Genomic DNA, 22,165 nt, shown 5'->3' on the forward strand with positions numbered 1-22,165 from the left:
CAATCCTTATTTATAAATTGAAAAAAAAATGTTCTTAGACACAAGCAATTTTTATTGAAGTTATCAATTACTGTCATTTAAATGTTAATTGAATAATTTCATTAACAAATCCAGTAATAATTGACAATTTTAATATGACAAATTGCCAAAAAAAAACAAATTGATAATATCCGTAAATTGTATGTGATTTTGAAATAATTTTGTAATTTTTCTAGACTCTTAGATTACTTGCATGAAATATGTAATTTTTCCTTGTAAATTTGAACCCTGGGGAGCAATTTTTTTTCTCCTATCCCAAAAGACGCAGCCACGAAAGGAAGTGCGCTTTTGAATGTTAAAACAAATGTGAAGCAATAGCCTAAAATAAAATTCTAAAGGATATCACGAGGAAAACCAGAGTTGACACAATTTAAATATCTAGGTGAGCGAACCGAAAAGTCACCATTCCCATCAAATGCAGCGTAAGGAGGATGTAAACCATCACTAAAAACCTGGTCTAAATGCCACTAACCTAGTAGAAAATAACTTGACATTCTTTTGATAAAATTCCTTGAGTATTAGCTCTAAGGTTCCTTCACTTGTTATACTCACTGCTACTGAAAATTGGAAAATAAAAAATTCATAAAAACTGAACCTATTTTTTTAACAGTACCTTTTACCTATGAACTTCCGTTAGTTACATGGTTAGTTTTGCCCTTCAAGTACTCTCCTTCATCTTCTACATTCGACTGTCTGTCTACAAGCGCAGAGGAGCCATGTTCTGTGTCTAGACGTATTAGTAGCCTCTCAAGCAGTTCTTGGCAGTCCGTTGCAGTAACCATCACGGTCAAACTGGCCCTACCCTTCCAGCATCCAATGGCTATGGTTGACTCATCCACCTGGCAGGACTCCAAATCAGCTTTGTTGTTCCCTGCAGTAACAAGAAAAAGGCCACATAAAGAGAATTATTGATCCATTCACCTTCTCGACAGCATGGTGACACATACCCTTACCCAGAACCACCACACAACATCCTAGCATAAGGTTTGCAGCTTTTTCACTAAACTTGGCATCAACAAAATCTGCAAATCTTACAGCTTTATTCTGCAGAAGACGCTTGAAGTCTACAGGAGATGCATGTAGGATCTGCTTGGTGATATATGGGAGAACAACGGGCAGTCCTTCTGATGATATCCGGAAAGAACATGGTGCAGAGTTACCTTCTCGTGATGATTGTCTTTCCTATATGATGGGGAAGTGATTATTTTCACTTGGATTATTCACAAAAAAATCATCAAAGAAATAGTCTCAGAATGTCGATGGCTATTTTATCAAAAACGTAAAAAGTCAAGGGCTGTCATTTTTTTTGGCCGCAAATCAATCATATTCACTTTTCACTAGGATGCTTTGGATGAACTTTGCACATGTTACATCTATGATCACCAATTACCAGAGATCAAAATAAACTTATATAGCTAACAATGCTGCACATCCAATAAAATTTAACAGATATTTCGGTAACCAATTGAGTTGATGAAACATGACAGAAAAAAATCAAGTGCCCAGGCGTATGAAACAACTCGACATACGCTATAACCGGATGTTCAAAGGAAAAAAGAATTGCTTTGTACGTCTCTAATCTTTCATTCGACCAAAGTCTTGAGGTACTTGATGACTCCCTCCGTTCAGTTGTTTTCAACTATTTTATGCATACTGACAAAAGTTTGTTACTCAATTAAAATGATACAAAAGTATGTCAACGTTCCATTTTACCCCTATTCATTAAAAGCATGATTGAAGACTCCTTTCCAAACCCTAATTACAATTTTCAAGGAGCTAAGGGTTAAAATGATCCAATTGTTAGAAAATATGACAAAACCTCTTATATTGTTGACCAAGGAGAAATTCTAGAAGATATCTTGTAAATAGGGGCATTGGGAGTATATAACATCATTAAAAAGCACACTACTTTTACCAATCAAAATCTGTTTTGACTAAATTTTTGTCTTATGCCTAGATTTACCTCTTGGGCCTATCTTAGCCTGTCACTGCTGAAAGCCTTTTCTAAGGGTGAGGAAAATTTACTGCATTATTTTAGTGTAATATGGAGCCTGAATATATAGATCGATAGCAACAACAATAGCCATAGCAACAACAATATCAAATTGTTGAATACTAAAGTATACTTACAAACATCTTAAGACCAATCGATGCAATTTTTAGCTGCTGCCCAACTGAGAAATTTAGTTCAAGAACATCCTTCACTGATTTAGAGACATAGTAAATCCGTTTCACGTGGTTTGGGTCACTATTTCTTGAAATTAGGTGACCCTTGAATGGAAACTGCTCATCAATACCATAGAATGCCTTTATGCTGTTAATAATGACTTCATCTTTGAAGAAGATAACAGGGTCCACACCTCTCCACTTGCCTTGAATCTGCAGCTTTCTTTTTCCCTGAGTCATCTTTGCAATACTTTCTGCGTCGTCAGGCTCTTGGGCTTCTTCCCCTGAGTTCCATACTTCATGTGAAACAGAAGGCCTAACTCTCAAATCTACAATGTTGGGCTCAATTTCATTTACATCAGCCACTGAAACTGCTTCCAAAACGTCCTTCCGTGTATTTTCTAATGAATCAACCTGCAACACCTCATTATCCTCAATATCCAGGTTAGCTGGTTTTACATGCTTCTTTGCGATTCCTTTTTTAGGTTTTTCCTGAATTGCTGCAAAAGAAGAAAGTAAAACATAATCACACATCTATTATGCCAAGCAAAATAAAAAATGAAGTCAGGAACTCAGGTCTATGCCAGAATGCATGTGAACAAGGGAAACATTACAACTTAAGCAGATTAGCAACTAAACTTTGTTAACCATAATTTCTTGACTATCTTTGACAGAAATTAAAAGAGACAGACAGAGAAATAACACATCGCATGTGAAATTACGAGGCATGGGAGAAACTTTTCGAAGTACAGCAATAAAGAAGGCTCCAGTGTTTTGATCATGAGGCACAATCCTCATACAACGCTCAAGAGGGAAATCTGAAACCTCCTCGGCAAACTCATTTGTCATAAGATTCTCCATTGCCTGAACACCATCTTCAGAATCTCCATTATGACCATTGTTAATATCATTTTGCATGTCTACATTATGATTACTATCAAAAAGATTCTGAAAGCTTCTGCCAGAAGGAAACATGCTGGGATGAACTACACTTCTGCGTGACTTGGGAACATCTTTGTAAGTCCCCAGCCACACGCGCCTGTCAAGTACCTGCATCTCCATATTCTTACACCTTTAGAAGTGTTTAAAAGCATGCTACAGCATAGCAAACATAATCACAAAAAAATCTAAAAGCTTCTGCCGGAAACTACATTTCAAGCTGAGTGGAAAAAAAAAAATTACGTTCAGAGTTCAGACAGTTTGAAACTATTTTGTCACGCCCATCAACAATGATGTGACTTGATTAACATTAGAAACCAAGACAATGTCCAAACTCCTGCCATGAGCTAACCACGAACAGCTGTCCAAAATTGATTGAAAAGAACTTACAACCAAGAGGAAAAGAAAGAGCCTTAAGGGTTGTCACAGTTAAGGGAAAAAAAAACAAATTTGATGAATAGGTAATATATCAAGCAGGCTATTTCTCCTCCTTAAGTCCAGAAAGATGATAAGCATGATCATCCTTTTTTTTTTTTTACAAGGCAACAGTAAAAACCGTGTAGAGGTTACAAAAGCCAAGTCATTATCAGAATCCAAAAGATGATTTTGCATCCTGGAGGCGATTCATTATAAATAATGAGACCGGAATTGTCATGAGAAACTTAGTGTGTGAGCATATCAGCACATTTGTTTACTTCTCTAAAGACAAGATCAAAGTTATGTTGGATGAATGAAAGGGCTTCCATGGAATCAATGTGTAAATTAATTTTTGTGAAATTATGTTGGATGAGTGAAAGGACTTCCATGGAATCAATGTGTAAATTAATTTTTGCGAGTTCTACATTCCAACAAAGCATGAGACCTTCTAAAATGCCTAATAACTTAGTCGCAATTCTAGGGTGATAGCCAAGTTATTTTGAGGATTCCATAATCCAATTTCCTATCTCATCGCAAATAACTCCACCACAAGCATGATCATCTTTGCATGCACTGGCAATCATATGCATTACCAAATATTGCTTGTACTACTACTGCTGCTATTGTTACTGCATTGCTACTGCTAAACATTGGCAACTCAAGGAAAGAATTGGCCACTGAAAACACATGCCTTCCATCTCTTGAGACCTGGCCGACGAACAAGCTGTAGGAGCTCATGAGACACATCAACAAGCTCAACAGACCCTCCACACCTCCGCAGAATCTGCAATATATTAGAGAAGTACGAAAATTCAATTAACATTATAAAAGATCAAAGTGTATAAAAGTGCCAAAAGCAATACTACAAATAATATATCATGGCTTTTCAATGTCAGAAATAGATATAAATATTTATTAGCACATAAAAATACCAATGCAAATGTAATATACCATAGATCCAGGCACAAAGCACTTGGTCCATAGTACTACTAAAGTTGACATGTAAAGGGGGATCAATGGCAAAATCATATTAATGTAAAAAAAAAAATGCATTAATTGATCTTGGGAAATGCAAGGCATTTATAGCAGAAAGTGCACAAGCCATAACAGACCTCATAAATCTGCCAAACCAAAGTAGGTTCAAAGCATATTACCTCTGCAACCACAGCTTCATTCTCTATAGGGTTCATTGAGCAGGTTGAATAAACCATTCTTCCACCAATTTTAAGCAAAGATACACCTGGGATATTCAATATGGCTAATAAGTTTACCAAAATTGTCATGGAATCTGAGACTTGGCAAAAATCAAGTCTTTTCTGATGATAGGAGAATATAATAGCAGCCTAACTATACTAACCTATCACTAATAATCTAAACCAACAAAAAAAGAGGCAGTCATTTTAGCATTAAACTAAAAAAAAAAAAAAACACTTGTGTGAAATAGTGAATAAATATTTCATCTTCAGAAGATATGAAACAGAAAGAGCACATCAATGAATCACTAGTCTAGTCCTTCAGGTTAAAAAGGACGTGACTTACAAAGTTCTCAGTTTTCTAGAAAGATGCAAAAAGATAAAACGGTTTATTATGCAAACCCACTCTGGAAGCATAGAAGTCTAGTTCCGTGATAATGGTGAATTTAAAATAAAAGATTAAAGAAGCTCAAGCAATATTCTTTTTGAAACTATACCTAATTGACCCATGCCAAAGAAGTTGTCAGGAATGAATAGTGTTCAAAATTTTAACTTTCCACTAATTAACAAAAGTATCAATTATAGACAAAAATTGAGTTTTCATATCAGTTTTCATCAATCTTCAGCTCGAAAGCACTTTTTGAATTGTGGCCACACAATAAAAGAGAAACAACGTGACAAGCCTAACAACATTAGACCATAACCAAAAAAAAAAAAAAAACTTTCACGAGTACCTCGCATAGCAATTAGAACTTGTAGGCTATGAAGCCCATGGCCCATTCCTGTGTTCCTGCATGAAATCGAATCAGATCTTGTCAACATAAAAAGCAATGTAAAAAAAGGATATGAAGGTTGGAGTAAAGGGGAAGAGAACCCCTCTTTTTCTCCCAGAGTGTACACTACCATTTCCTCCAAAGATCAGGTGCCTTACGAAGGGTACCATCTCCACTACATGGGACATCACACAAAACACGATCAAATAAAAGTTGGCTAATATGCTGAGCTGAATCCATGGTACCATTGTTTAAACGGCATCCTGGAAAGTGCTGAGCTTCATGATTGGTGACAATTAAGTTGGCTGTGCACATTCGTTTTGTTTGGTGGATGAGAAGGTTGCATCTTTGGACATCAAGATCATTTGCCATTACCTGATGAAGAAAAAATATGCATAAAAATTTTGCAGATACATCCAGTATAATTCGAGGAAGCACATATTATATTAAAGCAACTGAATAAGTCCAGAAAATCAAGATATTTCCATTCACTGATATATTGTAAAAAAATAAAAAATAAAAAAACTGAATGGGGAAAGGATACAAAGAGAGAGAATCATCATTGTGTGGTTGAAAGGACACAAACCATTCCATCAGGCAGTGACCCTGCTTTACATGATTGGTGTATAATCTCAAGCAGTTGAAATGTTTTTGACCCTGGCGCAGCACACACTGAAGAGAAGAAAAGTAGAATTGTCAAAACTCAGAAGCACTAAGTTTGCAATATAAATAAAGCAAATAGCGTTTTGTATATGATTGTACTTAGGGCTCATCCATGATACTAAAATAGCTTAAGCTACTTGGTTGGGATTCATCACAAGCTCAAACACCGTCATCTTTTTCATTACTTTCAGATGCAGGATTTCTGATATTCCCCTTACTTGCTTTCTTCTTCTTCATTTGTTTTCTTTCTTTCTTTCTATTTCTCTTCTTCATTTTCTCTCTCTCTTTCTTTCATTTTTTTTCAATAGGGTTCTCAAATTAGTTGCTGTTAGGCTCAGGATTCTTTTGTCATAGCTTTGACATCAGGCTCTAATACCATATTGATTTTTGCATATAATTGTACTTGCGGCTCATCAATTTTACCAAAGTAGCTTAAGCTACTTAGGTAGTAGGATTCACTACGAGAATACATACCTCTCATATTTTTTGTTACTTTTAGATGTGGGATTTATTATATTTTAATAAATTGGACCAGACATAGTCAAGATAACAAAAAATTATTTTCCTATAGACTTACTATCAAGCACAAAATGATTTGAATGTACATCCAAGATGAGGGGGGGTACCTGCATTGCAACAAACCATGTAAGTGAAATAGAATTAACCGTTGCAAGGAAAGTGCTTAAAAGAAAACTACATGGAACAAACAATTCAGCTTCCAGAAATAAGAGCATAATTATATAATTTAGATGAGTGACTGACAGTATGTAAACAGGCCCACCATGCTGACAGCTTCCTGTCGTGTGATATTTCCAATTTCATTTTCTAGCTTTAAGAACTCATGGAACCTGGGAGACTAATGAAATCAGAAGTAGGAATTGACGTGTTAATGATTAAAAATACCTAATTGACAGCATCGTGCATGCATGCAGAAACACTTGTTAAACATAAACAAGCATTGTGCAAGATCTGGCTTTGCATCATCATACAAGTTGATGCATCAATACATTAATACCAGCGCGTCTCTTTTTTAATATTATTTCATGCGATGCAAGTTGGATTCTTACCACCTATTTTTGGACACACACATGCATGAATAAACCATTCTGCAATGAAAAGAAACCATTCACATATCATACAAATAAAACATAATTAATCTGAATGCCTATCTTTTAAGAATATGCATAGATTTTATAAGCAGAAAAAATTGAATACAGAAGATGTGGCACTGGGAGACGATGGATGTAATGAAAAGAAAAATAATTATCAGTTCCTTCTTATGCTGTCAGAATGTTATAAGACCAACTTGCACTAGGATTTGGATATGTGCATGGTAACATCCAGTTACGCTTCGTGACATTACCCGTCCGTGAAAGTACATGGGCTACTAGAAACTTGGAGATACAGATACACCAGCAGTAGCCATGGATGAATTCATGCCGTAACCCGAGAAACATATGCAAATCAGAATTTATTTACCTCTCGAGTGTTTGGTTCTTCCTCAGCTGCATCCGGGAAAAATTTGTATGCCACGCAAGATTTTCAGGGTACCACAGCAATGGTCTAATAGCCTCTGTCTCATTGCCCTTGCCAACCTATAGGGACAATTAACAGCCAAGACACACAGATTTTACGCATAGAGAACGATAGTGGAAACATGATTACAGAGGTATCGTAGTTGCCTTACCACAGCCTGAAGAGATTGCGAGAAGTCATTCTCCAGTTGTGATCGAATATCTGCACAAAATTGGCTACTGCAATGACCAAACAAAAGGAAAGATGAAACCGAAACTGTGCATCAATAGAAACTTGAAGAATCAATCTCAATCTCAATTCAAATAAGCTTGAAATTAGAAAATTCGATATATAATCATATACTCACAGAAAATGATAGCCTATATTCTATTAATTTAAAGTAGAACGTGACCGTAAATGACAAAAGCCCTTCGACAGAGTTAGACAATTGGCAAATCACCAAATACCTGGGGTTGATTCGGAAGGTTGCAGGCAATGGAGTTCTGAGAAATTCCACGAATGTGTCCCACTCTTCAGAGGCCACTATCCTTTGCTCCTGCAGATCAAACCGAAAGCTCAAATGTGAGCAGCATCCGGTTCCCGTCTCCTTCAGGTGATGAAAAATCCACCACCAGGAACAGGAAATACCAGGGCAAGAGGAAGCTAGAGACATGACTAAAACGGACAGTAAACGCAAAATAACCGGCTGAAAGAGAAGCACACCTTCTAATACTCATCAAAAGCAGAATTCTCAGTAGCGAAGGGCGTCCAAGTAGGATTATCGTGTCCATTTTGGGAAGAAGGAGTAGGTTTAGGATGTTTCCAGACGTTCTCTCTGCTCTGCTGGAAGTGCTTTCTCTGAGTGCGAGCCCTGCCTCCTCTCCCGCCCCCGCCCATGCTCTGCTTTTGGAACTGCTTGACGCGACAGTTAACCATGGAAGGCAGATTTCGCCTATGGCCACTTCTTTAACAAGGCGGACATGGACTCGTGACGTGGGTCTCGGACTCCGACTTAGCCCGAGTTTCGTAAATCTCATTTCAAGTTGGGCCCCTTCAAGCCCAACGATGAGGGATTTTATCTATCCCAAGGCCCCAAAGCCCACGGGGGGCCCACCGGGGAGACACCATTGCTTGCTTGTTTAGTCTTCGAAACAAACTTAAACCAAATTAAAAAAAATCACAAGAAAAACCCCACGGCAAAAGCTCATCAGTCAAGTATGTTGAACATTTGAAAGGTGTGATGTAAAAAGATTTATCTATCAATGACATAAGGCTTCAATCAGGAGTCAATATCTTTAGTTGACTAGCCATAATAGTAAAAGATTAGAGACATAATGAAAACCCCGAGAAGCAAGTTAGATCCATCTAGACATTGACGGAGCTCTTAATTCTAATAGAGCTGCAACTTGTGATGGCATCATTCAGGGTAACAAAGATAATTGGGTTACAAAATTTTCTAAATACCTTTGCCATTAAACTAGCACCTCGACAGAACTTTTGAGCATTTTAGAAAGGCTTCACCTTTGTTGGAATGCGCGATTCACTAAAATTAATGTTCATTCTAATTTTATGAAAGCTTTTTCTCTTATTCAGCATAACCTCTCTGATAATTATATTTTTTTAGAAAATATCAATAGAGTTAGAGATATTGTCATAAAAGGTGGATTATTAACTTCGAACACATGTCTAGAAAAGCGAATAGATGTGTCAACATACTCGCTCACTAAACCTTTCAAGGAAACTCAAATCTTGATATTTTTAACCAACCGCCTTTATGATGCAAATCCCTCATGAAATCTAACATCACCTGATTTATGCACTCTTGCAACATGATTTTTTTGTAGCTTTGTATTAAAAAACAAATTAAAATGATCAAGAAGGAGTGGCTAGAAAAGTAATCATGAGGGATGAAAACTATTTTTTAAGTTTCACTCGATTTGCAATGTCTTTTTTTTTGGTGAAAAAATGTGTTCAGCTGCAAAAAGGTACAATAATTATGTAAGAACATAAAAAGAAATATTCCCATCAACCACTATCTCAAGACAATAACGGTCAAAAGTAAATGTGATGTTCTTTTTAACAAACAGCTTAAAAATATTTTGCTTGTATATGGCGTGATGAACCTGAAACCTTTCCTGCCTCTTGGTGTGGTCAGCTTAGCTTAGGTAAAATGATTTGAACAGTTGGATCAATTGTTGGAACCTTCAAATAGTCGAAACTCTTGGCCATATTTAATAGCATTGAATTGATAAGGTGAGAATAGAATCAGAAATGAAATACTAATTTAAACTTGATTGATATGCAAGAGTTGTAATTTTTAAAAATTTTAATTTCACCAAAAATGAGAGAATTCAATTTCATCATATTGATCATGAAATTGCTTCAATTCCCTTGAATTTAATTTGTGAACCCCACTATTTTCATCTTTTTTGTCTATTTATAACAAGGTAAGTCTTTTAATTTTGAGAAAAAAAGGACGATTTGGTCTTTTCTTATTTTAAGTACATGTACAAATTAATATTATATTATAATTTCATCTTCATATCAAATATACTTTTAAAACTCAATTTTATTTTGATTTTAATTTCAATTCTGATTCCAATTCCATTAAAAAATTTTCCATCATACCAAACGAGGTCTTAGTTTATCAAGGCATCAGAGTTGGATGATTTGACTTGCATTTTTTTCAAGGAAAGGTATGTGTGTATATTGGTATATTGGCATTGTCCACAATATGCTTCCTTCCTCCCAATTTATAAAATATTTTTGGAAAGCTTCAACATTTTAAAATATAAAATATTTTAATAAAAATAAAAATTTAGTAATAATACTTTTTCAATTCTCTTTTCAAGTATTCTCTTTTTAAAATTAAATGAAGAATATTTTTATTTTAAGAAAAGTAATGGTGTAATAAATTATATGAAATGAGTTTTTATTGATATATATAATTTTATCTAAAAATATTTTATAAATTAGAATGGAGACAAGGGTGAAAATAAGGGAGACCAGTAAGGGCCATTATGAAAGTCTTGAGACACTAAATAAAATTCAATTGGACCATGGCTCTCTTAACTTTTAAATTTTTCTCAATAAAATGCAGGGGTTATATATTTTCAACTTTCTGAATTGGCATATTATAAAAATTTTGAGATATTAGATAAAATTCTCATTTCAATTTTATATGAAATTTTTTATGCATGTATAGTCCAACTATTTTAGTAGTATAAAGATATAGCTGTTACAGAATTTACTTATTTTCAATAAAATAATGTTACAGTTGCTCTTAAAATATTGATGTTATTTTATTTTAGTTTTATTTTATATTTGATGAAAGAAATTATAAAAATTATTACTAATAAATTTTATTAAGCACTACAACAAAAATTTTAAAATATATTGAATGTTATGTATTTGATATTTATCACAAAATTACTTATCCAAAAGTTGAAGGGTCATGTTTGTGATATATTTTTTAGAAAAAAATATTTTCTATAATAATCAAGCTATTGAAATCTATTATATGAATGATTTTTATTATGATATACTTAGATCTCGTTGATATAAAGAATTTGTGACAATTGAGCATTATCACAAATATTTATTTACTACAATTACCAATTAAAATAATTAAATAATAAATTTAGTGAGTAAATAATAAAGCTTTTTAAATTGAACAAAACTTTAAAGCATAAGAATACATTTAAATTATTCAATGCTTATAAGAAGGATAAAATCTTTGTCAATTTAATAATAGTTTATATTAAAAAAATTGCTAAAAATTACATCATAGATATGATAATTACTTATTTTTATATCATGAAAAATTAATGAATAGAACTTAAAAAATAAAAATATATGCTTATTTTTTGTTATTTATTTTTAAATTAAACGTGAATATATACATTGAAATATTCATGATATATTAATGATATGTGTGTGTGTGTAAAATTTTTCTTCAATTATCATATGCTTTGCTATTTTGACTTCTCAAACAAAAGTTTTAGCTTTGCCTGAAGTTAGTGCTACTGAGTAGCTAGGGAATTGCAGGAGTCTAGTTTCTCACATAGGTCCCTGATCGTTTCTTGCTTGTTAAAGCATAAAGAAACTGTCGTGGAGGAGAACCACCTGACATGTTGATTTTGTTGTTAGCTATGAATGCGAATCTTGTCCACCAGCTTCGAACTGCCCTACTCGTGTTTGTCTTCAAAGTTGTTCAATGTAGTTGCGAGGTTAACTCCCAAGTCCCAAACCTTTACCAAAGTTGAAGTCTCTTCTTCAATTTTTTTAAGAATTTAGTTTGAATTGGCATTTTATCAGGCAATATATATGCACTGGGTTCACAGATTTAAGGCACTTATAATCAAATTTCACTCTTCAATAAATTAACTAACTCTCTTTAAATTAATTTATATATTTACTTTTATTTAATAGAATGTTTCATTTAAAAATAAATATAAAGTAATTTATTCATTAAAAATATTTTTTAAAAATATATTAATTACACTTTAAAATATTAAAAATATCTTAAATTTTTTAATGTACATTAAGCATTTCTTTTAAATCTATAATGCTTTACTTGGCAAAAGGGAAAAGCGAAAGGGGGGAAAATTTTTTTTGGGGGGGGGAGGAAGGGGAATTGGGGAAACATCATTTTCCCTAGGCTAGCTACAGAGAGAAAAGTGGAGGGGAGAAAAAAGTGGGAGGAAACTAACATATGAGACCCACATATTTTTACCTCTAACTTTTCTCTTTAAAGATGGGTAGATTTTAAAGAAAAAATTTTATTTTCAAATTTACTTATCAATTTTTTCATTGCCACTTCTTGCGTCTCTTTACTTTTATCATAATATTTGTAGTGTAGTTGTATTTTGATCATACATTGTTGTCAAACAAGCAGTATATTTAATTTTTATTTGAGTGCCTATATTTGGTTATAGTTTCAACTTTTAAGATTATAATTGTATGATTAATAATTTAATAAATAAAATTTTAAATTGGATAAAATAATTTTTAATTATGTTTTTGTTCAGTTAATATATGGTAAAAATTATTATATATACAATATGTTAAAATGTTAAATTTTATTATATAAATGTTTTTATAAATAACAAGATTATTATTGTCCATATAAAATTAACAACTTTTCTCTCTCTCAGTCAAGTACAATGAGAAACAATTATATCTCTCCCATTTTTCTCTCTCTTCATTTTCTCCCTTTTCATTTTTTCTCATTTCTATTTTCCTCTGTGAGCACAACATAAGAGATTTAAAATTTATTAACTTTGTTTAAAAATTAATTAAATTTTCAAGTCTATCTTTTTTAGATCCATCATTTAAAATGTTGAACTGTGAAATCTAAAACAAATGAACTAAATATAGTCAATATCTTATATGACGCTTTAAGAAAACTATTAAATATGTCTCCTCCAAGTAGCAAGTGCTTTGTAAAAATGTTAAATGATTGAAGGGAGTTCATATAATTAAATTTCTGAACACCCCCAAATCAATATCATCAATCATTAATCAATCATCAATAGCAATATCAATATATATCTATAAATCTCATAAAATGAAGGTGATTGGTCACAAATCTCTTCTCTCCCACTGATTAACATATTTTGATATAATATTAATTATCCTCTCCCATTTGTCAATTAATTTTTGTATAACTAATTTAATTTTAGTCTAATATTAATATTACTATTTCATTTGTTAATGTAATTGAATCATTTTTCTGATTGGTTAACATAATTAAATTTATTTGTCCATTTATTTTAATTAATTTTTATCTTTTTACGGGACAATCAATTTAATTTTAATATAATATTAATATTACCATTACTATTTTCGTTAGTTGATATGATCGAATATTTTTTTAATTTATTTTAATTAATTTTGATCTTTTCACGGGATAGTCAATTTAATTTTAATTTAATATCAATATTACTATTTCATTAGTTGATATGATTGATTTTTTTTTATTGATTGATAGAATTTAATTTATTTTAATTGATTTTTATCTTTTCACGGGATGGGAGCATTAAATTTTATTTCAAATTTTTCCTAAGTCACCTATCATGGGGGCATTAACTATGCTATTTTCCATATCCTCGAGTCCCATTAGAGAGTTTCTGTCCTCAATACAAAAATATATCTTGCATCTCTCAGTATCATATGCCCTAATTGATGATTGATCAGCCATTCCATTGAGTAGATTTGTTGCCGACGATGGAGAGCTAGGTAGTCGAGATAGAAGAGTGTTGCGCCTCTTTTTAGTTAATTTCAGAGAAAGGATGTCAGGTTCATCCACATACTTCTTGAAGCATTCGAGAGCTCAACTTCACCGCGCTTGAATGATAGCCTTTAGCACGAGTTTCCTTTTACTGGGTCTGTCACTATGGTGTCCTCTGTAGGAAAAAATGGTAGATTCATTTGCAATTGGGCATTATAAGAGAAGGCATTTCAATTCAAAACTAGCTTCCACTTATGAAGAGAAGTTGTGATGTCACAAGTATGCTGATCATATTCATATGCACACTCATGCTATGCACAATCATGCTCATAAATCAATAGAGAAACTCTACAAAAATTATCCATTTTAGATGTGTCGATATCAATAGCATCAATGATATGTGTTTTAAATTTCTTAATTTCAATTCGTGAACTGCACGAGAAACTGTCTAGTTGATATGATGGCTCATTATGCATATGTGAGATCTTCATATAAATCATTTATTTAAAGCGGATAGTTCTAACCAATTCATTCGACTAAGGGTCTTGTCATAATTTTTTTTATTGAAAATTACAACAACAAAAAATCATCACGATAACAATGAAGTTGGGAAAGGAATTAATAAAAATTCTAAATCATCTCTCTAAATTACTGTGAAATTTGCTTTAAAAAATATTGTATATTTTATAAAAAATAATAAAATGATAAAAAATATTTAAAAAAGAAGAACGTAATAGAAATTTACGTACCTCAATTTGAGAGGATTTAACTGAAATAATGGGTGTTGGGTAAAATATAAAAGTTAAAGGGTTAAGGTACAAATCTGCTCTTAATGTTTTCATCTAAACATACCTCATGTCCTAAATTTTTTTTTAATGCAATTTCACGCTAACATTTTTTATTTTGGTACAATTTTGTCCTGTTGTTAAGATTTGAGCACGTTGACTGTTAGTCAAATATTGACCATTATATGTAGAGTTGGTAGCCATGTGGCATATTTTAAAATTTTAAAATAAAAAATAAACAATCCTCCCCTAGCCAAATCATCAATCTTCTCCCCTCATGCAAATAAGTCTTCCCCACTTAGTTTTCCTCTACAAAATTGAAAGGAAAAACAAGACTTGTAGCATACTCATTCTCCATTCTTCATTCAAAATCAATCACAAAAATGATGAACTCATCGTGCTCTCATAATCCTTTCATCTCACTATCACTGTAGCCATGATGCCTTATTTCCCCTGCACCTTGCCGGACGCTAGCGACTAAGGCAATAAATCAAGATCAACACAACCCAAGCCATAGCAATAAAATTAAAATTCTAAATCTAGCAATCAAACCCGAAACAATCGAAGTAAAATAAACAAATTAAAGTAAAATAAACAAACCCATATTCAGCAATCTTCGCCCCTTATCTCTATCCCATTTTATAAGAAAATAAACAAATGAAAGTAAATTTTTTAAGCTACAGTTTGCCTTTTAAAACCCAAATAATTTGAAGTAAAATTTATACATGAGGCATGAAAACAATCATATAATGATTTCAAAACAGATAGAATCTATAAATTTTGGAACCCATAAATTTTCAAAATAATTAGAGTTCGGCATCAGCATCACACTACTCAGTCCCTTCCTTTATCTTAATCTATCTCTATCGCACCACTCCATCCCTTCCTTAATCTCGATCTATCACCTACGATGCTCAATTGTGTTTAGGCATTTGGAATCACTTCAAATCAAAATATATGCTGCCCTCTTCTAATAGCATTGAATCCTTCTATCTCTTAATCCCTCAGCTAATTTGGATCTTGTGTTTCCCTCTAGCCATGGGTATCATTTGAGGAAACCATTTACGTGATTGGGTGAGGAAACAAGTTAGTGACTAACTATGCTACTAGGTGCTCGAAGAAGAAGGATATGCAAAGAGTCAGCAATTTTAAAGATAAAGAAATGGCTATTGCACAAATGGGATGAGTTGGGTCTATTTAGAGGAGAGAAGTCAAAGGTTAAAGGAGAGAAGTACCATATGGACAACTTGTATGGCAGATAATAGTCAAATCTTTTGAGTTAATGGCCAACACAATCAAATTCTAATGGAAGGGCGAGATTGTACCTAAATTAAAAACATCAGGGTGTAATTGTGCCAAAAATTAGTTTAGGATATGGGGTGCGCCTATGGGGAAACATCGTTTGTACCTTAACCCAAAGCTAAAACCATGCCGTACAATAATTGGTGAAACTATCAAAGTTTGAATTTTGAAACCAACTTGCATTTGTATTTAATTGACATGAAGTTAGATTTTTTTTAAAAATAAATCTTTAAATACTAAAAACCTAAAGCTAGGTCAATTTCTATCATCTTTTTTCTTTTAAAATTCCTAAACATTGAAAAAGACAATTGAATTAAAAGTTTTTTCAAATATTTTAGATATCTCCCAAGTATAGCAACAAGACTTATAGATATCTTGAAAAGACTTAGCATTTGTTGGGATAAAAAATCTAACAAGGTTAATGTTTACTTTAACTCTATAGAAACTTTCACGTTAATATGCAATGAGTTCTTTGCAAATCAACAAAAACAAAAATATTGTCATGAGAGATTGGACGGTCATATTTAATAACGTTTATAGAAAAACAAATAAATGCACAAATTGGTTAGCTCATTAGGCTTTTATCGACAATTCAAATGTTCACATTTTTAATACTCCATCTTTTAATTGTAAAAATCTTTTGTAAGCTAACATAAAACATCTTGTCACTTAGCATGGTTTTTTCATGGCATTTTATTCAAAAAAAAATCCTAAACACAGTTGCCATTTGTTTTAAAGGTATATTTAAAAAGTATTTTCCTAGCCTTATTTACAGGATAAAAATATTTATTTTAGTTATATTTATACGATGTTTGTATGATTTGTGTATACATTTCTACGCTCTTGTCCCTATTAAATGCATATTATCAGATGTCAAGTATTTTATTTCTAAAATATATTATCTCCGATCAAAAATATAAATATCTCCTGACAATATACTCATATTAAGAATTTTTATTCTCATAAAAATATACATTATTTTTCCTTTGTATCCCTAGTTTCAATTCATGATGAATGATAACAATATTATGAATTTATAAACAGGAGAATCTATGTTAATAAATATAGAGGTAAGATGCGAAATTGTTTTTTACAAATATTAAGTTGTTTATATTTTAGATTAGAATTACCGGAGACAAAATACTTATATTTTGAATTGAATGGAGCATATATTTAAGGGAAAATGACAAAAAAGTTTCAAAAGGATCAACTAAGTCAAGTTAGATCTCACGTGCTAAATTTTAAAAATTTACAATTCAATTTTTTAATTTTGCAACTCAGTTGTAATGAATTTGCAACTTATATTTTAAATTTCAACAAAAAAAATAAATTTTTAAATTCTCTAACCATGTTAAAATTTAAAAAATAAGTTGTAAATTCATTACAACTCAATTGCAAAATTGAGAGAGATTAAGTTATAAATTTTTAAAATTTGATACTTGCGACCTAACTTAAATTAATTGATCATTTTGGGACCTTTTTATCATTCTCCCTATATTTAATAGGGATAATGTTAAAAATTATTAAATTTTCAGATAAAATTAATAAAATTTAATATATATTTTTTAATTCTAATAAAACATATTCAAAATGATTTATAAATAATACGAGAAGGAGTATAATATTACCAAAATAAAGTAGAAAAGATATAAAAGGAAAAGCTCATTTACGACTAATGGCATGGGAGACTACAGGAGAACAATATCTCCCCCCCCCCCCCCAAAAAACCAAGTTGCTGACCTTTGAATAAGAAAGGCCATGTGCATCGCTCTTTTTTCGGGGAGCACAATGCCATAGTCCGTGTCAAAATCCCAGTTGCTCGGTGCGCTGCTCATACAATGACAGTGATAGGTCACTTGTTTGTAGTCACATTTCAACTGCGAATTTTTTCCCAAAAACTATATCCAAGAGAGTTCCAGCAATAAAGAATCTCAAATGCTTTATTTTATTCTTTTTTTTTAGAAGGGGAAGATTGAGTTAATAAAAACTCATTATATATAGAAAGTATTGGATTTGAGCTTCTTCCTTACATGGAGAAAGACTCAATATTAAAATTCATTGTGAGCGTCACTGAATAAAATGAAGAGTGGATTAAATTAGATAATACTAGAGATGTCATATTTAATCTTAATACTTTATGTGTCGCCATTACATTTTTGCGTATTGCACGAAGTATGAAACCCATACATCTCGTTTTTTGTAGGAGAAGTTCCAATTACACGAAGCCAGAATTGAGAAGGCATTGAAGAAACCCTTTGGACTGTTTATCCTATAGAGGGAATGAAAAGAACGAGTAATGCTTTTTGAGAGTGCAAAGCAGGAAGGAAGCAGTACTCACAAAGCACAGACAAAATCACCGCTTGTCTCGAAATCATCGATGTCAGCATCAGTATCCATCTCATCAAGATCCATGCTTCCAATCCCAACAAACTGCCCACCAACTTTTTGGCCTTGATCCCCTGCTTTTCGAGCGTTTTGGATTATACTCGATATTTCTTCGATGCTCTGCCACTCGCACGAATCGTTCACTTCATCTTCCCGCACCCCACTTTGTCTTCCTTCGTCCATGAATTCTAGCGGCAAGTTCTTCAGGAACCACGGGTGCATTTTAATTTCTGGGATCGTAATTCTCTGCAAATTAACAGCTCGTCATCAAATAAGATAACAGATGAAATAAGTATTCAAAAAAATACAATCATTATATACAAACAAAGTATACCTTCTCCGGGTCGGCCACAAATATTCTAGATAGAAGGTGTTTACACTCTTTTGAAATACGAACATAGTCCGGTACAGAATAGTGGACGCTGAGAATTCTCTGTCAGAATATCCAAACAGTTGGTGAATAGTTCTGTTACCCGAGGCAGGGAAGCAATTTAACTGGGAAATCATAATATTCAGATTCCAACTAACCTGAAGTGTTTTTCTGAAGTTCTTAGGATCTTCATGATCTTCAAAAGGATAAGCACCAACCAGCATGACATACAAGGTCACGCCACAAGACCAAACATCTGCAACCTAATTATTCTCAAAAACAGTGTTTCAGTATAAGTCAGTATTAATTTAATTATAGGTGTATATTTATGGTGAAACAGCGCTGATTATATTTGATTAGAAATTAAGAAAAAAGATGGACTGCGAAAAGAATTAAATTACCTTTCCATCATATTCTCTTCGTGACAAAACCTCTGGCGCAATATAAGCAGGGGTTCCTACAGTAGATTTGGGCTGAGAGTGCAGAACAGATGACTGAAGAAAAGAGGCGGAACACTTGGTAACAAGGTCTAATTTGACTCTGAACGTGTTCAATTAATTTAAGAGAAAAGTTCTTGCCTTTGAGTAGCCAAAGTCGCAAACTTTGAGCCTTGGTGCAGCGCTTCCATCTAAGAGTGTGTTTTCTAGCTTAAGATCTCTGTGGCAAATTTCCTGCATGATAAAGGGATATCCAACTCAGCTAAAGTAGGAAGGCTCAAATTGATACATTTATTAGAAACTGGTTTTTGATTCAGATTGGACAAGAATTTTACCATTGAATGACAATAGCTGACTCCAGAAATCAACTGCTGAAAGAAATACCTTGCCTATGCAAGCAAATGAAGCATTTAGATGATTTTTTTTTTCAGGTATTTAGAATATGAAATACAATATTATACACTGCTCAATCACTGATTGTTAATAATAGATTTTTTCACTATTACAATACTGTATATAATGGGGGCAAAATATCAGCACTGTTAAATGCAATAAAAATGAAAATCCTATGAGTAAAATATGTGCAACGATGGGGCCTAGTCTCTGTTGGACACTGTTGGAAACCAACATATCAACAACTTGCACTTCAAAATTTCAACAAGGAGATAGTTTATTTGTCGAAGCAGAGATAATCATCCCCCAGTCCTACTTTCTTTATTGTAGGATATACTGTGGATACAATCTTTAATTATATCTTGGAATTTAGTAACATAATGGCCTCTTCGACAAAGCACTATCATAAAGTGATTTAAGCTTTCAAATGATATACCTCATCTTCGCTGAATCTGCCCGCATTGCATATTCTTTCAAAGAGTTCTCCTCCAGCGGCATATTCCATCACTATGGCAAGATGGGTCGGAGTGAGCAACACCTGGGATGAATGGCTGTTTCAATTTAATCACCTTAAATTTTACTTGTAAGCTTCCAAGGCAAGAGGTGCTAAATAATTGTTTTGTTGCCCGCAAAATAAAAAATAAAAAATAAAAACACCAAATGATCATTTTCGTTAGCAGAGGCAGAGGATTTAAGAAACCATCTTCGGTTCGTTTTCGACGATTCTGATCATTGCTTCCTAGCACAGAGATAGAGAACCAGGGCTAGGGGCATCGTCCGCGAATAACAGATCATGGTTCCATTATTTTCTTTTCATGAATACTCATTGTATTTTGGGTTAAGGACTGAAACACCGAACAGTAAACAACGTCGCCCTACGCACGATTAATGAATGACACTAGAGTACTAGAGAATGGAGACTTAGACGTATATATGGATTTGGTGCAGTATTGCATGGAAAGTTTAGGAATGAAAATATTCTATTTTCAGAAAGTTCGAAAGCAGCAAGAGCTCGGGAAGGAAAGGAAAAATGAGTTCCTATATTGGTTTGGATTTTAGAAAAAGGAACACCAGTTCAGAAAACCTGTTAGCTCTGCTGAGACAACAGGCATAAGTAAGGTCACTCTCGTTTGCTTCCAAGGTTACCCAATGAGGCCGTAGATGAGTCTTACCTCTTTGAATCTAATGATATTGGGATGCTTCAAGGACCTATGGTTTATGATCTCCCTTTGCACATGCTCATCAATCTGCGAAGATCAGAAGAAACCAAGTAATGTTCCCAAAGGACTGTAAAAGCAGTCCAGAATGCATAGAACATGGCAACTATTTGGCAAGAATGAGGAGGACAGATCACATATAGGAAGAAAACCATGGAGTTTGAAAGTAGGACCTTTGTGCCTCGCTCAATAAACTTGATAGCATATAAGTCACCACTACGTTTCTCTCTCACCAGCTTTGCCACGCCAAAGTTCCCTGACCCAATATCTTTGATTATATCATACCGTTCCATTGTTGTATCGGCAAGCCTTCAAAGCTTTAGCAGTCGGCAAAATAGCTCTGTGCTTCTATTACTACTAGTGCTTCAACTATTTGTTCCGGTCGGGGGTCGTCATCATTTGTAAGGCCTCCAAGAATGCGAAAAATCTTGCTTGGGTTTTGGGTTTGGACAGCTCTGGCATTCACTATTTGTATTTGGACAGCCAGTATGCCTTCGCATATAGGGCTCTGGGATCGGAAGTATGGAATATAACAAACGTGACGGCGATCGAAATCACACGTGGTCCGAATTTACTGGTCAGGATAGTTGCGAGCCGAAGAACAAGTTGCTCATAGTAAGCGGGGGCTGATTGGACCAATCCTTCGATATCCTCGGGAGTTAATAAACGATCGAGAGCTAGAGACCACGACACGCTCTTCCATTCTACGAACAATTAGCGAGTTACGAGCGTTGAAGTATTCCCAAGTCCGAACCCAAGTCACCTCAGACACTATACGTTTTTTTTTTTTTTTAATACACAGACACTGTACTTTTGAGCGAGTGCTACTCGCCAAGCGCAGAAAGTAGAAAAATGTTTTTGATATAGATATTAGTTTGAAAAATAAAAATAGAACTTAAAAGGAAAAATTAGCTTTTATAGATGTTTTACTGATTAAAAATTTTATTCCCTTTTAATTTTTTAAAACGAAATAAAAGGATGGAAACTGAAAGCATAACTATAGTACCTAATAAATTGCCTAACTTGAAAAAAAATAAATATTCATGTTTAAAGAAAATATGAACTTTTTAACCAAAATTTTGTAAAAAAATATTTTTGAATTTTATAAAAATTAAATAAATGTTAGATTTTTTGTTTACTCACATAATATCTTAAATAAAAGCCAATAATATATTCATAAAATAAATAATAAAAGTCATAACAAATTATACTATCGTAAATATTATTTATGAAGCATAAATAATATAGTTTATTTTGATATTTTTATACCATCCACATGACGACATGTTTGATTTTACATAAATTAATAGTAATAGACTAATAATATAATCTATACATT

The 22,165-nt window shown here is 33.1% G+C and overlaps 2 protein-coding genes across 6 annotated transcripts; both read right to left on the reverse strand.

Moving 5' to 3' along the window:
- Positions 1-399: 399 nt before the first annotated feature.
- Positions 400-8,625, reverse strand: LOC129320546 (uncharacterized). 5 transcript variants are annotated; one of them, XM_054966051.1, is made up of 15 exons: positions 8,429-8,625; positions 8,173-8,261; positions 7,878-7,944; positions 7,670-7,785; positions 6,972-7,038; positions 6,768-6,816; positions 6,114-6,199; positions 5,658-5,902; positions 5,489-5,544; positions 4,716-4,801; positions 4,253-4,345; positions 2,928-3,255; positions 2,170-2,705; positions 987-1,221; positions 400-910 (listed from the first exon to the last, which is right to left on the reverse strand). In XM_054966051.1, the coding sequence occupies exons 4-15, from the start codon at positions 7,699-7,701 to the stop codon at positions 660-662; spliced, it is 2,064 nt and encodes a 687-aa protein (XP_054822026.1). In that variant the 5' UTR covers positions 7,702-7,785; positions 7,878-7,944; positions 8,173-8,261; positions 8,429-8,625; the 3' UTR covers positions 400-659. The 5 variants fall into 5 exon arrangements, with proteins under 5 accessions (XP_054822026.1, XP_054822027.1, XP_054822030.1 ...); XM_054966052.1 differs by having other exon boundaries at positions 6,953-7,038; XM_054966055.1 differs by having other exon boundaries at positions 6,972-7,046.
- Positions 8,626-18,142: 9,517 nt separating this feature from the next.
- On the reverse strand, positions 18,143-21,461 carry LOC129320428 (serine/threonine-protein kinase SAPK2-like). The gene is made up of 9 exons (XM_054965886.1): positions 21,000-21,461; positions 20,782-20,856; positions 20,046-20,147; positions 19,552-19,605; positions 19,358-19,450; positions 19,181-19,273; positions 18,938-19,042; positions 18,744-18,842; positions 18,143-18,655 (listed from the first exon to the last, which is right to left on the reverse strand). The coding sequence occupies exons 1-9, from the start codon at positions 21,117-21,119 to the stop codon at positions 18,359-18,361; spliced, it is 1,038 nt and encodes a 345-aa protein (XP_054821861.1). The 5' UTR covers positions 21,120-21,461; the 3' UTR covers positions 18,143-18,358.
- Positions 21,462-22,165: the final 704 nt, after the last annotated feature.

The sequence above is a fragment of the Prosopis cineraria genome, unplaced genomic scaffold, assembly GCF_029017545.1.
Source record: "Prosopis cineraria cultivar Desert tree isolate PC_DT_omini unplaced genomic scaffold, ASM2901754v1 PC9, whole genome shotgun sequence".
NCBI classification, from domain to species: domain Eukaryota; kingdom Viridiplantae; phylum Streptophyta; class Magnoliopsida; order Fabales; family Fabaceae; genus Prosopis; species Prosopis cineraria.